Below are 18482 nucleotides of genomic sequence, written 5' to 3'. Positions count from 1 at the left end.
CTCTTAAAAGCTGCTGTGGATGAATAATGCATTACATTCACACGGAAGTCAAGGTTCAGAATTTGGGAATGTGTCCAATGGTGAGGTGTTCACATCACAACACTTCTTCATTTTCGCTGGTACAAATAATCAGGGACTATTCCTATTACAACTATAGATGGCTGACTCTCCATCACGGTCAAATACCAGCCTGAAGGAACTCATTTGAATAAACGCATGAAATGAATTTGGAAGCAAAGGAGAGAGAACATTTTCCACATACCTTCAGGAAAGAGTTCAACGTTGCACAAATACATAATCTGTATTAAATCTAAGTAACTTTAGATTTTCAAAGCTCAGTAACATTTTGAAAGGCCAAAGCATTTGTTTGGCTTCATTCCAGTAGACCAGTATAAGTGCACAGCTCATGTAGACTCAAACACAGCGATGTGGCAGCTGCTTGAGAAGCTGTTACTCACACTAACTCAAGCATTTGCAATGTAGAAACGAGGGTTATGCATTTGACAGTGCGATCACAGATAAATGGCTTCTTTCTCATTATGTGTAACCTGGCTCCACACTCTTGTTTATTGTCTCAGTAGCAGTGCTCGGCCACGAGGTGGCAGTGAAGACCCACTGTCAGTGTTGTATGGGACAAGAACAGCACCAGAATCAGGAGCTGGGGAGAAAATGATGTCATTTTCGTGGTACCAATCTGTTCCTCTACCTCTCAGCAAAACAGCAAATAACTGCTCCTCTCAAAATGTTTAGATTTTGAATGCACAGCTTTTACATGTAATGGATTTTTTTTTCTTTTACAGCGTTGTGATGCTTACAGATGTACATGATCCCTATGCTGTTGTCCCTTTCGCCTTTTCCAGTAGTCTGGGAAGGAAGTGCTTTAAAAACTCCTGAGCCAGCAGCAGAGGGGAGAGGCCTCTGGCGTGGGGACAGTCTCTCTCAGCCTAGAACAGAGGTCTTCAACAGGGGGTCCACGACTCCTAGGGGGTCCGCGGGGGTACTGCAGGGGGTCTGCAAAATTTTTGATTGATTAGACTATTTTTTTTCTATTTTTTTTTGTATTTCTTTACACATTAACATGAATCCAACGAATGGATAAATGGAGGCAGAAGATGTTATCTTTCAGTCAGAAATGCACACATTCAGCGACACACAGGAGCTCTCTCAAGCTGGGCACCGGTTCACTCACAGCGCGAGACCAGCCTGGACCTGTCCCTCCAAGCCTCCAGCACACAAAGAGGAGGACCCGCCCCTATCGCTGCTGTGCCAATCACGAGGCCGCATGCTACACGCTGGCTCTGTCACGTTCCCCGTGATTGACCGAGAGCCTATTCAGTCCCCAGCTGACTAAGATCCCAGACACAAGGACGCACGCTGCAATATTATTTGAAAAGAAGATACCGTTGTAAAAAAACATTTACTTCACCCACAAATCCATGTGCAATCATTTTTGCAAGATATTCCTGGCTGAAACACTGCAGCTCCTATCCAAGTGTTTGGACATTGTTATGAGCGAAAAATGGATCGTTTCGTAACTCGACCAAAAAACATGAACCTGTCCATTATTTTAATAGTTCAGTATTGTATGCAAGATAACAGGTTTGTTTATGCATGGCAGTGGCACTAATAGGCCATCACTCATTTATGTTTAAAATAAAAACGTCAATTTGAATAGCTTGTATGCATGATTATCATGCAATTGACAGACAGTGTTGATATTGGCATTGGTATCAGTTGACAAGGTATGTTTATACATGGCACTAGGCCCACTTTAATACAAAACACAATTTAATACAGTATATATAGTTGGGGGTCCCTGCTCCATCTCTCCATCAGTTTGGGGCTCCTTGGCCTGAAAAACGTTGAAGACCCCTGGCCTAGAATATTGTGGTTTGTTTACTTCATGTTAATAAATACTATGGATTTGATTGTTTTAAATGTCTCTCCTGTGGTTGATTTGGGCCAGTTGTGGAGTGTTGGTCTGCCCAAATGGTGTTGGCGTGACACTACCTCAACTTAAACCTGCCACAACTTGATTGTTTTGTCCAGTTGGCGTGGAGGTTGTGAAACACAACATATCATCACCTTTTAAGAAGTAGATGGCGAACCTGTTGGGAAACAGTTGCATATTTATTTATCCAGCAGTTCCGGAGCAACAATACCATTCATTTGGAGTCGTGTTTCTGGCCACCTGGTGAATGGAACTTCCATATTCACACATGAGGGGAGCTGCAGACCCAGGTGATAATCTCTCTATAGGTTCACCACTACAAGTGACCCCTTTGTCATTTGATATTTTGTTTTCAGGCCAATACAAGTGTTGATTATTTATTCTTTGGGTAAAGATCTGAATACCTCTTCCACCAGTGACACTGATGTGAACTGGCAGTTAAGTTTATAATCCAAGTGGGATGGATCAATTAAATTAAATGAGGCCATTCATCACTCTCTAATTGAATGGTTTTGCAGTATATGATCATAAAGTACATACTTAGAATAATGAAGCCAGCAATCAGTGTGCTTGGTTCATAGATTTGTTCGCCATAACCTGTAACACACAGATGGACTTTCGGTACTCGCCAGTAATGAATCATAGCAAGCATAACCATATGCATTATTGGAATCAATATTCACTTAAAAGGACTTGGCAAGCCCGCTGTGTCTGACACCTCCAGGTGGATGGATACGACCCGATTCCACCGGCAGCAATAACAAAATGTCCCCTTTTTGAATTGTGGGATTCTGTCTCCTGACTCGCCGGCTGTGAGGAGTGATGGTGACCTGTCACGGTCTCCCACCTCAACACTTCAGTCAGCCCTCCTATGATTCGGCGTAATAACCTCAGAGAGATAGAGGGGGGGGGGGGGGGGGGGGTCGATACAGAGGCGACAGTGAATTAAGACCACATGGTAAATTAGGTCTACGCACTGATATGAAATTGTTAGGAGGATTGTGGGGTTTACAGCACCAACGAGAGTTAACCCGCTGAAGATAGTAACACTCCAAAATCATGATCTGACTTCTAAAAACACTGCCAGTAATACTCGGGTAATCTCACCGATGACCCACACACACTCTGTAGTTTATCTGCCACGCAGTCCAACAAGCAGTTTTCCTGCAGACTGCTGAGCTCTCATCGATCAAGCAGCCTCCGGGGAAGGTTATATAGACAGCAATATAAACCGCTGCATCGCCTACTGTGCTGAGATATGAGTAATTTTCATCCCCTGCCTTACTCCTTTCCACTTGAGTCCATGCAGCCTCCCCGGGAATAGCAATCACACCAATCTGGACTACTGTTGAGCGGCTGCCTGGAACCTCAGCCAGTTTTGTTTGTATTTTTGGCTTACGGGTACTGAAGCACCACGGGGGGGGGGGTGCTAATCACCAACAGTTACATTGTGAGTACGTCTCGGCGTGTTGTGCCACAGTGTTCGACACGCAGATGGAGATGAATGCAGACAGCTCCATCAGACGCACCGCCCTCAGGTCTTCTTCCTAATGTGTTCACCCTAAGGAAGGGGGGGGGGGGGGGGGGGGGGGGGGGGACAATAGCTCTAACGCCACCATGTGTTGTGATATCTCCTAACACCTCACCCCTCTGAAAAGCAGTGGCGGAGTCCAACTGAACAGCGGGAAGCTTCATTTCCGGTGCTTGACGATGACGCGTGAGAAGTCATCTGGATGCAGGTAGACAACAGGAAGAGAGAGAGAGAGAGAGAGAGAGAGAGAGAGAGAGAGAGAGAGAGAGAGAGAGAGAGAGAGAGAGAGAGAGAGAGAGAGAGAGAGAGAGAGAGAGAGAGGCGAGGAGACCGATTATGTTTACGATGCAGGATATAGATGTAAAAAAGATTTACAATTTCCCTGGTGCGAGTCAGACCATTTTAATAGTGGCATACTGTGTAATTTAGTCCTATAATACAGACACAGATTGAAGAAAAAAGGAAAACTGTCATGTCTCTCATGCTGCGAGCGAATTGGCGCCACCACATGAAACGACACCCCAGCACAATGTTGCACTAAAAAGTGATGTTAAAGTGACCTTGTCCTTCTTTTTGACATTTGTACCATGCTTCTGTTGCTGTAATAGTCCTGTAATAGGGTCACCGCTTACCTGTGGGACACAATACAAAGTTTGGAATGACCTTATGATGCTTTATGAGATCATGTTTTATCTCTTCTTACATCCCAACACCTCTGACTTTCTAGCTACGGGGACCTTAATGGCATTGTATCTCTCACTTTATTAATGCAGCCATATTCCTGGAGGTACATGTCCTACTGTGTTCATAATATCTAAGGTAGCAGTATAACAGTGTAAATACTCCATTACAAGATAAAGTATTTATACACAATCTTTAGTAAAAGTACAGAACTATTATCAGCTTAATATACTTAAAATATGACCTGCAGAAAACTGCCCCCCCCCCCGTGACTGATATGTTATTACATATCATCTTATTAATTCGTATTATGGTTGCATTCATGTTCAAGCAGAATGTTGACGTTGTAGCGAATGGAGGTGAAGCTAATTGTAATAATTTTATTGGGTAGTTTAATCCCTAACAATGCAATTATTATTATTAATTAACAATTATTTTGACACAGATCATATACTATTGTATTCTGCATGGTGACTTGAAGCTACAGCTGTCAAATATATGTATGGGGTAAAATAGTGGAGTAAAGTATAAGCTCCTCAACATTGTACATTGAGTTCAGTATAGTGTAGACTTGGATTTTATTCTATAGATAATTGTCTTTTTCCCTCCACTTTTATGCTCTACTTTACTTTTACATGATGTATTTTCGACTATATCATCAGTGTGAATATGAATCTTTGAGAGTTTATTATGTGATTACCCCGTGGGTCAGTCAGTACAAACTCCAAACCAAACATTATTCCAAAACACCAAATGTGTCTGGCCAAATTTTTTGGCAAAAATGTGTATAAAATGATGCAAACTTCTACAATATCATATATTGGTTATAATATAATATGGGTGTAGTATCATATACAGTAGCTTCAATGAAGCGTTGAAACAAGCTGAAACAGAATATATACAGCCAGTAGAAGTATAGCAGTTTAATTGGTTAATTTACATCAATTAATAAAAAAAAGCAGGCACTATCACACTCTATAATGCAGGTGTCTTGTATTGGTCTATTACTGAAGCATATACTGGCGTATATGAACACCTTATAATGATAGGCTGTAATACATTTTCACAATTTTGGAGAAATGTATAAACCCATTTTTTATACCGTTGAATGATGTTTGTAATCCTTTATCATATAACAAAAACAAACTGTACAGTGATCAAGCATGTAGACGTCAGTTGCACTAAAAACCCATCTGAGCTCCCTCAGCGCTGACATTAGGAGAGGAGACGCGCGCGGGTCCCGGTGGGAGCCGGTGACCTCACAGAGAGGCTCTGCAGGAAGCTCGCAGTCAGCACTGAGTGAGCAGAGAGACGGTGAGCAGAGCGCAGAGCTGCCGGCGACACCTTCTCCAGCCATCTCTGCAAACTTCCACCGGCGACCGAGCCTCACTCCGCTTCATGGTCTAGTATGTGTGCGTGGGGAAAAGGAGTCTCTGCGGTACCAGAAACTGTGCGTGGTGGAGAAGAAAAGGGAGCCAGTTTGACCGGATTACATGAGGATGAAATGAAGTTTTTTTGGGGAAGGATTTGGTGCTCGTTGGACTTCTGGTGCCAGGGGGAGGGGGCCCTATTGTTGCAATGAGTTCTTGTGATTTAGTGTGACCCGCCTGGTGTGATATTTTTTTTTTGTTTTGTTCGTGATGGCAAACCTCACCATGGTCAACGTGACTGTGGAGAACGGCACGTTGGCGCAGGACAATCAAACCCTGGGTGTTTGGACCGACTACACGGTCGAATACAAAGTGGCCAGCGTGTTCCTGGTGTCCCTCATATGCGGCTTGGGCATCGTGGGCAACGTGATGGTCATACTGGTGGTCCTGACCACCAAGCACATGCGGACCCCCACCAACTGCTACCTGGTGAGCCTGGCCGCGGCTGACCTGATGGTGCTGACGGCCGCCGGGCTGCCCAACATCACCGACGCCCTGCACGGCCAGTGGGTGTTCGGCTACGCGGGCTGCCTGGGCATCACCTACTTCCAGTACCTGGGGATAAACGCGTCCTCGTGCTCCATCACCGCCTTCACCGTGGAGCGCTACATCGCCATCTGCCACCCCATCAAGGCGCAGTTCCTGTGCACCCTGTCCAGGGCGAAGAAGATCATCATGGTGGTGTGGAGTCTCACCTCCGTCTACTGCGTCATGTGGCTCTTTCTGTCCGACACCAATACGTCGGCGTACGACAACGTGGTGCTGCTCAGCTGCGCGTACAAGGTGTCCAGGACTTACTACCTGCCCATTTACTTCACGGACTTCGCGGTGTTTTACGTGCTGCCCCTCATGCTCGCCGCGGTCCTGTACGGACTGATCGCGCGGATACTTTTCATCAACCCGCTGCCTTCGGATCCCAAAGCCAGCGGCGGCGGCGGCACCAAGAAGTGGAAGAAGGAGACGGGTCAGGGGGGGAGGATGATCGGCAGCTGCTCCTCCAGCAGCACCACGGCTGCCTCCCGCAGACAGGTGTGTAGGTGTGTGTGTGTGTGTGTGTGTGTGTGTGTGTGTGTGTGTGTGTGTGTGTGTGTGTGTGTGTGTGTGTGTGTGAGAGAGAGTGAGAGCCACACAAGTATGTGATTATCAAGAAAAGTGTATTACGCACCGACCACAGGTATTATGACTGAACCCACACACTGGGGCACATTTAATACACATATTGATCCCACTAAACATAACGCATTCATGTGTTTTACTTTATTATTTTTGTGGGTCTCACAGATCCACTGATGTAATGGTAATTATTATTATTGCCAAATCAACATTTAAGTACTATATTTTTTTCTTTTCCTTTGACATTGACATGCATTAAGCTAAGTACACAAGCAGTACATTGACACTCCTCTCTGCCAAGTGTTGTTGAAACAGTAGAAAAGACATTTTAGAGGTTACTGTATATGGGCTGTGAGTGGATGAACAGATGAAGGATGAACAGATGAATTCATTTTGCTGAAAAGTCATTGGCAGAAGCTACGTCACTCATCTTTGGGGGTCAATTAGAGCCTAGAAAGGTTTAACTCCCAGCTGCAAAATTATAATAACAGACATCTTCATAGACTGATGTGAGATTTTGCAGACTTGCGATGCCTATAAAGTACAGTTCATGCTCTAGTTTATGATCGATGCTCATGAGGCCGGTTAGAGTCATGAGGTGTCATAAAACAATGTGAAGTATGTTTTGTTTTTTTGTCGAGCTGTTAAAGAGAACATTGGATCTCCAGGAGCCCAAACGGACTGTTAATCAGAAAGATGCACTCTCTATTCAAATTTTTTTTTAATTTTTTGACAATGATACAGCTGACAAGCTCCACTACTTACTCACTTTTTGATATGCAGTGCATCAAAGTGCTGCCAACTCTCATTTACTTTCAGATTCAGTCTAATGAAGTGCACCTGGAACCCATTTTTTGTTTCTTGTTTTTTTTCCAGTGGAACAGAGCAGATATTTATTTTTTTTTAAACCCTGAAGCACAAACTCATCTCGTCGAAAAGAATTGACAAAAGTGATAAGACAAACAAAAGGGTTTTATAGTGAGAGGTCGCGGTGCAGCCGCCTCTTGAATTACATTGCTCAGTGAGTGTCTATGCGCATGCTTGACAAATACACTTTTCTTATCAAAAATAAAGGACTCTCGCTCATCACATGTGCACTAAACCAAGACATTGTTTTATCCTCATCTTCCCTCTTTTTAAAAAAGGGCAAAGAGTTTCCACTTTGTTGAAAATGGAACAGAACTCTCTAAAAGGCACAGCCACACAGGTAGATAGTAGGGAGAGGCGTTTGTTTGTCAGATCACGGGAAGAGGCCTTGGAGTGACAGGGGGTGTGGTACCCTGAGGGAGCTACATGCTCTATTGGATTTTCTAATCAGTTAACTCCAACTCAAATAGGCTTTTGGCTTTTCCTCCATCAGTACAAATCTTTGACTGATGCACACCCACAAACACATACGTTTTCTGTGCAATCTGCCATGTACTTTACTGCATTACCTGAAGGTCAAGACGTAATGAGGATGCAGGATTGGGTATTTCTCTCACTGATGACGCTGGCAGCGCCCCCCCCCCATCCAATCTAATTATCCTCACCTGACTGCAGCCGAGACGACGCAACATACATATGGAGAAGATTTCATTTCATTCAATTTAATTACCGGATTATCAGCTGGTAATTGTATTAACAAATCCAGGCTTTGTTAAATTGCCTGATCAGTCTTCCTTGTTGGAAATTGATTAACAGCATCTTAATAATTAATGAGTGTTTTATGATACCTACAGGGTGGTTTCTAAGTATTTACCGAGGAACAGCTTGGTGTGTTTATGGTCACATTGTCCAACCTGCAAACATTAATCTCCTGCCTGACAACTCCTTCGCAGTTATCTTTCATAAAAGTCTTCACACAAAAAAAACTCTGTAATCTGACATGTTTGTTTTCTCCAAAACAAAATTGTGGGGGGGGGAAAAACCAGGCTGTGACAGTTTCGTTATTTATGACAAAGGACTGACACGTCTATGGGGTTCAATTTCTCCGTTGACAAAAACACGACGAAATGTGAGACCGCACATGTGCTTTAAAGAAGTCCTCATACTGCAATGATAGATTAGGTTCAAAACAACCCATTCACCACCTGCCACCTATTTGGTTTGGGAGCCCATAGCATGCAATTTTTGAATAGATAGATAGATAGATAGATAGATAGATAGATAGATAGATAATCTTTGTGAGGACCAAATTAAGAGGAAAGTAATCAGCAGGAGTAAGTGAGGAGTCAAAATATATGAAACAAATTGCCTCTGGGTGTACAGTACAGTCCAACAGTTTTCATTTGACTTTTCAATGAATATTGTATTTTTCTTGGGTTGGTTGGCCTGTAGGATCTGATTTGAGCACTTTGTTGCTCTTGAACACATCCCACTGAGGAGGACACATGGTGAAATGTCTTCTTCTGATGAACGTGTGACATCAGCAGGTCCTTCAAAAATCAAAAAAGACAATCATTTACAGAGTGCTGCCCTTTTTTTTTCCAGGAGCACCAAACTGAACATTCAGCACTTCTGAATTTGTCTTTCATTTAATCCAACCAGAATTCCAGTCACACCATCAATATTTGATCAGGAGCGTGGCTGCTCCGTGTTAATCTCATTAAACCTACTCAAGTTGACTCAAGTCAAGTGTTCATGTGGAGATGCAGCTGTGTTCACAGACGAGACACTGTCCCAGTCAATAATCACTCCTCTGCCCCGGTGGAGAGAGCCTCGGTGAAAATGACTTTTTATTTTCTTGGGCATGACGGCTCCCCTTGTGCACCGACCCTAAAGTTGTAATCCTTAAAATCTCGGTCCTGGTTGATCCCGCGGTTACCGGTGCAGATTGGTTCAATACTTCAGGTCCCACAATTCACTTGTTGCGTTGCTACTTTGTCAGAAATACAACGGTGGAACAATTGAATTCCTCTGAATGCTTCGTGCGTGGGTAGATGATTTGAATCGATAAAAAGGTGGACTCCGCCACCAACAAACGACAATTTTTAGAGGCGGTATGTAAAAACACTGAACGGCTATGACTGGAGAGAAAAAAAAAAAATGCTGAGCATAAATAGTATCAAAACAGGATCTCATTTCATTCACATGTCAAAATGAGTGATGGCTGAATTCCAATTATCTGGTTTATTTTCTGGCTCCTGGCATTGTGCAATAACACCAGGTCTGCTGTGATGAAAGGCCTCATAGTGTACAGACTCCATGTGCATGAAAACCCCTCAAAGGTCAATCAATTGTCCAATTTCATGTGATTTGTTTTTGTTGTTTTCTTAACGCGTGATTGACTTTCACTAGGTGACGAAGATGCTGGCTGTGGTGGTGGTCCTCTTCGCCTTACTTTGGATGCCCTACCGCACCTTGGTGGTGGTCAACTCCTTCCTGGACAAGGCCTACCTGGACACCTGGTTCCTGCTCTTCTGCCGTCTCTGCATCTACCTGAACAGCGCCATCAACCCGGTCATCTACAACGCCATGTCCCAGAAGTTCCGCGCCGCTTTCAAGAAGCTGTGTCACTACGGCCCCCAGCGCACGGAGAAGCCAGCCTCTTACAGCGTGGCGCTGACCTACAGCGTCATCAAGGAGACGTCCAACGGGGAAAGTCCCGACCACTTCGCTACAGAAATGGACGACGAGCTGAACGCGCCGACAGAGCGGTTCTTACCCGCCAGCGTCCTGCCAAGTGCCAAGAAGAGACCGTTTGCAGAGCCTTCCCTGTCAGGTAGCGATGTCAAAGCCTGACTGAGAACAAACTTTCCACCTGAGGAGGACAACAGAGCGAGAGAGCTGCAGAATGGGTTCAGTCGCCAATGGGACATTTTAAAGAAGTGTTAAATACCCCGACCGTCCCCTTTCAATTCAAGTTGCCGAAAGCACAATAGGATGCCATTTGATGAGCTGTTAGCATTTTAAAGACAAATAAAAAGAATGCAGGGAACTTTCATGAATCTTGTAAAAAAAAATACAGTCCATTAATAAACTGATAAAGCAAACTGAAACTAAATTGAAGCGAACTGCTTCCATCCGCCTCCCTCTTCCTCTCCCCTACAAACAGATTCAGACGCTAAACAGAGAGACGCTTCAGTAATGGATATCATGGGGCCGAGTGCTACGGCAAAATATTTAAATCACGATACTTATATTGGTATTTATCAAGAGTTATGAAGTCTTTGTTGAGCTCCAGATTCACTCGTAGGATGCTGAAGAGAAAACAAATGAAGGAAGAATTATTTTAATCTGCAGACGTAATATCTATTTAAGTGATTAAATTATACTAAAATAAACGTTCAGTCCTGTCAGTCTATCCCTCTGAATCACCGCTGTGTGAAATGTTTACAGCCATGGAGCGTATATCTGGGGTCCGTTACGTTCGTCAGTGTGATAATGTTACAGTTTGTTGAGGGTCCCGTTTACTGGTTCCTGCCGGCGGCTCTAAATTACTGGTGAGAGTACAAGCGTGTGTGTGTGTGTGTGTGTGTGTGTGTGTGTGTGTGTGTGTGTGTGTGTGTGTGATCAGGGGGGAGGGTGATGCTGCAGGTTTAAATTAGCATCCGTCTTCCCGTTAACGGTACACATCGACCTACAGTATCTGTAAATGCTTCCAAGCAAGTTGAGTTGAGTCGTGTTGTACCATGCAGTGGAAATTCGGTAGTCAAAGCAACGCCTCGCCACTGACCATTCCCTGTTTATCCACAGCAGCTCTTTACCATTAAAAAGTTTTTGTGGCTTATCGCTTTCTGTGTGAATACAAAAAAAGTTTCCCACGTGGAAGTGTTCTTTGATAGAGGGGCGGTACCAGTTTGGCCTCACTGTGCATTAAGCGGACGGACTGGGCAGCTACGTGCTAGCTTGGTCGCGGCGCTGGAAGGTGTGGGGAAGTGGATAGCCTCCACCCAAAGAAATGCAACTCCTTGTAAGCTAAGAGCTTTCTTGTGCGCACGTTGTGTCGTATTAGCTGCCCTGCTAACGAGAACCCATGCGTAGCGGGGCTAACGTCTAGCTAGCTTTGCTAAACCGCCACGACGTCTCGTTTTCTTTTCCCTCCACGTGTTAAATACATAAGATGTAATGAGCGGCGGGTGTGGAGGCTTCAAAGTTGTTTAGAGTCAGTGATGGACAGGGCCCAGTAAGGATGGAAAGTATCGGGGAACGTAATTCACTCTAATCACTTTTGTCGTTGAGTAAAGTTTTGCGATTCAAATGATTAATACGTAATGTGTAAATGACGCCATTTTGCATGCAACATAAGACCGGTTAGAAATAGTTTGGTTTCTGTTTTGGGATTGCCATAGCATGCTGTCAAGCAATCTTAGTTCATCCACACGATATCAAAGTCTCTAATTTTCCATAAACGGACATTTTCTATCACAATCTGTGTTTTTCATCGCCCAGCCCTAGGACACCGTGTCATCTCAGTGGTACCCAGGTTTCACTCGTAGCAGTAGTCTTTCCTCTTTGTTCACGAACCTCTCCCCACCAGGAACCATGTCATTCAGATGAATCCAAATGCAACAAAGCCGTGAACATTTTTAATCCCGCTCCCGAGAGAAAGCGCCGACATGGAATTACGCGACCTTTTGAGAAGGTCCTAGTCAAGAAAAAGGACAGATAATACAGACGCTCATTTAAACCTGCTGTGTCATCGAAAAAAAACAACCCCTCTCCTGAGCTCTGATGATTTCCGCAGGGACTTTAGTCTTAACGGGGACGGACACACCAACGCCTCTTGTTGCTTTTGGTCACTGTGAAGACGACCACTGGGGCCTCCGTGGAGGAGCCTGCAAAGGTCAGTTGCCGATGTATAATTATGAGGGATGGGGGGGGGGTAACGCTGGTGTGCAGACGGAGAGGCTGTTCGTCAAAGGCTCAGATAACTTAATATTGCCAGAGACTGCAGAGTGCAGCGCTTTTTCTGATCTATGTGCTCCGCAAAAAAAGCCCACGGAGCGATGACGGACCGTGTAAATAGAGTGCGACTAAAGTACCCCACTCGGTGCAGTCCACAGTATCTATATAGCTATAGCTCACCCCGCTATTAAAAGAGGAAGTGTCTGCTGCTAGTTTGAGCTCGGTATATGTATAAATTGAGGAGCACTCAGAGGGGAATGAATACCGAGTAAACTAAATGAAAGACACGCCTGCTTCAGACTGAGCTTTTCTGTCAACACTGTAAAGTTGCTTGGAATTGATTGTGCAGTGCTATGTGAAATTAATTCAATATTGTGTTTTTTTCAAATGTGTGCCAGCAAGTGCATTTAAAAAAGAAGAAAAAAAAGAAGAAAAAAACAACAACCTTGTTTTGATCTATTGTTCCATCAGCGTGTTTTCTACAATTTCAAACCAGTCAGTAGAAGCTAATGGGCCTCGAAGTTGAATATGTGAGAAAATAGAAAAGTAAAAAAAAAAAAAAAGGTTTGAAGTCTGTGGTTTGTATCGTATAGTGACTCCTTTGTGCACTTTTTATTAATTCCTCTCTTTGTTCTCAGTTGAAAGTCATTTTATTTTGGGGGGAAAAAAATCAACAAGCAGCTGTGATGGAGACGTCTTCTGATTGTGCACGGTGCTCAGATTGCAGCATGTATACGCTAAGCAAGCTTTTGTGAGGTGAAGATGACAAAAAAAAAAAAAAAAATGTGATACCTGATGTATTTACGTCATTGTTTGCCGTTACGTTTTCTGTCTGGTGGCTTTTCTGTCTTCTGCTCTTGCTGTTTGACGGGTCGTTTTGTATCGTTCTTTGCTCATAATAAACACAGACGGTAATCGCAGCGCCTCGTGGATGGTGCATTATTGGTACATTTTCCTGTCTCGTAACATTATCTCTCTTTTCCTACCTCCAACTCCCCGCACCTCCGCTTCTACTGATCTACTGCCAGCAGCGACTAAAGAAGCTGCCTCACCCACAAACGCCATGAATCAGCCACATATAGCTTTCTGTAGGAGCTGCGACCGCACCGGGGTCATCGATCACAGCGGCTGATGGCTTCGTTTTTTTTGAAGTCGCTCAGCGTGCGGTGACACAAATTCATCTAACCGAAGCTATCGGAGGCCAACTGTGCTGTTATCACAAACAATATGACACCCCCGCGCAATTTATGTTCAGCTAAAAGCAATATCTGACTCGTCAAACCTCCCTCAATTTGGTTTAGGCGATAAGCCCGGAGAATATATTACGGTAAATATCCGTGTGATGCTATAGAGCTTAATGTGCTGGAGGAGAACGCAGAGGCGCTAATTGACGACTGCTGTAACATTTCATCTGCTGCGTGCTGCCCTCCAGCCGTACATTTGAACGCCACACACACACACACACACACACACACACACACACACACACACACACACACACACACACACACACACTTTCAGGGTAGAACCTGTTTATATGACCATAAAATACTCAGAATTCCCTCCGCATGTTGATAGGAAAGTGGTATTTGTTACACAAAAAGGTTACACAGTGTTTGCACACAAATACCCATTAACACAAATTCCCCACAGCTGTTTGCAAAAGTTTCATTTATAAAACAAATGACTTTTAAATCTGTTGCTTTGGTGGTTTAAGTCAGTGCCGTTTCAACTGAAACGTTAAGGAATAAGTGGGTAGCAATCTGGGAACGTATCCTCTTGGTATTTTAAACTAATGGATACCTATTCTATGACAGCATGACGTTTGCACAAATAAGTAATTGGGAAGCGTTACAATCCTCACACGTACATAAAGAGGCATCCAGGCCCATGTACACTTATATCGTGATCTGCATATCATTTGGATATTTGAAAGAAACTAAACTATATTGTATATTCGGACCCTGGCTCAGGAGACGCGGAGCAGTGGACTCCTATCTGCCTCGTATATCAAAATAAAAGAAGTCACACTCCACAAGGTCAGAATTAAACTACAACCTTTCCCACTCTTATTTTCATCTTTCCATATTCATAGACTTCAAACGAGATTAAAATCTCTACTTTGCCGTCGAGTTATGGTGACTCAAATGTCCTGCGCTGTGCAGTCGGCGCTACCATTCAGACGGTGCATTTGTGCTCAAGCAACAGATGTACCCTCAACCTCTTGTGTGTGTGAGAGACCTTTAAAGAGCCATCAGATGTGGGTCGCGCTGCACTCTGCGTGGAAACATGATTGATCCATTAGAGAAACGGGTGAGCGGGACCTTCCAGCGGGCCGGAAATATTACGTGCAACATGGACACTTGTTTGTTGTGGGTCCGATTCAAGGTTGCTGAAAACGCAGCAGGCTGTGATTACGCTCCACTAAATGGGATAATGCCACGCTGGAGGTACCAGCTACACCGGTTTCGCTCAGCATTAAACCATGCATGTCCGGCCCTTTTAACAAATCCATCCGGTTATCCTGCGGAAGGCAAAAAAAAACATTTACCGGCCAGAGATCCAGAGGTTACAAATGAGACACTGAGCGGGGCTGAAGTGGGCGAGACATCAGAATAATAGCCTCGGCGGTGGGCAGCTGCTCCAATGAAAATGGCCCCGACTCTCTGAACCTTATTTATTTGCTCGCCTCTGCCTTCCAGCCCCCCCCCCCCGTTTTCCGTTTTGGAGTGCTGAACATTTCTGAAAACGAGGAGCAAGCGGAGAAGTGATGCGAGAAAAGAATATCGCTGCGTTGATGAACACTTTTCCTCTAGTACCAACCATTCGCTCCCGCTGTGAATCATGCCTCTTTTTCCCCCTTCTCTGCAGTAGTTTACATGCTTGTCGATTCATGCAGCCATTATTCTCCACGCAATTAATCTTGGATTGAGAAGATTTGAATGGGCTTTTATTTCACAACACCGGCCGTGGGTCCGGATGGCGTTTTTAGCAGTAACGGCCCTATAACTAAGAGGGAGAAGCTCATTTAGACATTACTCCACTCTGTCTTTACATAGCAAACAGTTGTTTGCTGCTTTGTTAATACTATACCTTTACTGCTAGCTGTGTGTCAACCAGGAGAGACAAGTGAATGATTAGTAGTTAACATTTATTATGACAGATGATGCGTTAATGAGTTGCACAGATATTCTTTGGCGCTTGAACTCGACGAGGAGATTTGTGATCGAGTTGCGATCGCCCTGAGCGGCAACAATATAAATCCCCCCCCCCGTGGAGTCCAGACACTGGTGGTGATGGAGGCTGATGAGGATGATGAGGATGATGAATCTGATGAAGATTGGGCGGAGATGGGGAGGTGGAGGGTTGCGCAACGGCAGCATGAACTACTGAAGGTAGAGAGACGTTCAAAGACAGACAGCGGCAAGATGATAGAGGCTAACGATGTCCTTGTGTCGTTGTGCTGTTGGCTAGAGACCAGCTGATCTTAGACAGCTGATATCATGATCGACAGCCCCAAACAACAACAACAAGGAAATAATGTGTGCTTGCATGAGGACTGACGGCAGATGTATGGTTAATAAGCTATGGGCTTAGGCATGCATGAGTATAGTCTTCCTGTCTGAAGTTACGCCAGAGCTTCATGTCAACCAGGTCGGACCGTGATGTGCATACATATGAGGAGAGAGGGCTCTCGTTTCCCTCAACCTCAGTCTGTCGGTACTAATCGTCTGATCCCGCCGGGCGTTCATCAACACAATCCAAGCCGACCAACGCAAACATGTTTTCTTCAAATTGTTTTTTTTAAATATGAGCTCAGCGAGAAACATTCTGCACTCCAGCGAAGAAGCCCTTGTTCAGAAGAACGTCTACGCTCGACTTCACCGAGTCTCGCATCGGCACACAATGGTTACATTAGGATGAGCTCTTGAGCCCCCCTGTATGCCGGAGCGAGAACAAAAGGAAACAACATGTTTCCTGTTCATCAGCTCTGCTTACGTTCCTGCGAGGCTTGCTCATTGACAACATTAACGGGATCAGAGGTGGCTGCTTTCAATGTTACCGTCACGCCAAAACACCCCCGAACGAGAGCAAAAAAAAACACAGCATTAGAATCTTAATGGTAGGGGTGGGAATTATTGAAGCGGCAGAGATAATTATCTCTCATGATTATTATGAATTTTCCATTCTGACATCATTATTTCAGACGTAGGAGCTCTTTTCTCCAGAAAAATGTATATAAATCGCTTCTCATAACACTAGTGTTTAATATTTTATATTTCTGAATTCTCAACACACATAGGATCAAACAGAAAGCCAAAGTGAAACTGGAGCCACACATTTTTGTTTGTAAAAAATGTAAATCACGAATGGCGCCATTTCATAAATATTATGTCGCGAGAAGCATTGGTTTATGGCCTCACGAAAGATTTCAATGCCAAAAAGATAAAAAATAAATAAAAAAAATGCTGATTTATACTGGGCTGAATCGCTATAACTTACACAGCAGACAATCACAGGGAGGTCATGGCCATGCAGGGATTGCTGGTGTTCTCGCTCAAAGCGCAGCGGTGTGTTACTACCTACCTGCTGATTGGCTGAAAGGAAAAGACCTCGTGGGATTATGGGGTTGACCATTTGTCTGACACTCTGCAATTGCTTCCCTTTCAGTCTGACGACTCAGGAGTATTCCTTTAGTCGCAATTTATTGCTTTTTTTTTGGTGCAGTTTCTCACGTCTTCTTTGTCTCGTTCCTCCTCTACATGTAGCCTATTCAAACGTCCACTTTCTTGATTTGGACACACGGTCAAAATTTGACAGAATAACTAAACGGGGTTTAGGTTTGTTGCCAAAAAAAAGCGAAAAAAGTTTTTTTGTTATCTGTGAAACCGCGTAATCAAATTGCATCCTCTCATTGGTTTGACCACAACGTAGGTGGGAGGGGCAAGCATCAAACAGGAAGTTGACCCTGCAATGCATGAGGTGAGCAAACTGATGGCTTTCATCAAAACGGCATACAAGATGTTGAACAAACCATTTTATGGGAACGTGAACATGATGCACTACTGCAACAAAATCACTAACAATTGTTTTATTATGGTTCCATTTTTGAAAATGAGGTTGCTTTTCTTTTGTCCCATTTGAATGCGGGTGATTGGGGCAGAGCTTAGAGGCTTTTGCTAATGAACGAAATGATCGACCTTGTATAGAGAACTTCATGTGTCAGGATCCCTTATCAAACCCAAAAGTGCTAGCATCAGCTAGTTTACCTTAATACACTAACAAAGTCATACAGTAATCCTGATTCATTTATTGCAGAGCAGAATGCCACCAGTGAGATGGTTTGGACTTGGACTAAATGTGTTCAATGGAATTTGGAGTGAGATAGAGGGGGTTGATTTGACACTAATGAAAGGCATTAGTTTTGATCACGTTGAGACTCCATCAGTGACTGAAAACACTGCAAAAAATACATAAAACAAGTCCAAAGTACGACATTAGAACAAGTATAAATGACATTTCTGACTACCTCTGTATTTTAGATATCTGCTTATATGTGTTTGTTTTCAAGGCTCAGCAGAAAACAAATCCATCTTGTAAAGTTTCAAAGTCTAAATTGAATAACTTCCAAAAATAATCACGCTGCATGAACCGCAATGAATGAAACTTCAGCCAAGTGTTCCGTTAAACTATTGCCGAGCCGTTATTCTGTACGAGGACAAAAGCTTTTAGTTTAATTCATAATCCTCGCACTAAAATAAAAAAGGAGAGATTAGTCTCACGTGAGTCTCTCTGTGCAGTAACAGTCAAGCTCCTGCGTGATTTGTTTGTCGTTAAAAGACACATCAATCCCGCGTGATCGTCAATCAAGTCAATCTGCAGAAACGGCTCGAAGACAAAAAGCCGTACGGAACGCAGACGGCGCTCCCAAGTGAGGCATGAAGAA

The 18482-nt window shown here is 43.9% G+C and overlaps 1 protein-coding gene across 1 annotated transcript; it reads left to right on the top strand.

Moving 5' to 3' along the window:
* Positions 1-5370: 5370 nt before the first annotated feature.
* Positions 5371-13439, top strand: trhra (thyrotropin-releasing hormone receptor a). The gene is made up of 2 exons (XM_068730079.1): positions 5371-6622; positions 9986-13439. Exons 1-2 carry the CDS (start codon positions 5804-5806, stop codon positions 10427-10429), a joined length of 1263 nt encoding a protein of 420 aa, XP_068586180.1. The 5' UTR covers positions 5371-5803; the 3' UTR covers positions 10430-13439.
* Positions 13440-18482: the final 5043 nt, after the last annotated feature.

This window comes from Cebidichthys violaceus, unplaced genomic scaffold, assembly GCF_023349555.1.
Source record: "Cebidichthys violaceus isolate CVI_PGR_0920_01 unplaced genomic scaffold, fCebVio1.0.p SCAF_49, whole genome shotgun sequence".
In the NCBI taxonomy this organism is placed as follows: Eukaryota; Metazoa; Chordata; class Actinopteri; order Perciformes; family Stichaeidae; genus Cebidichthys; species Cebidichthys violaceus.
This window is presented reverse-complemented; position numbering and strand designations above follow the sequence as displayed.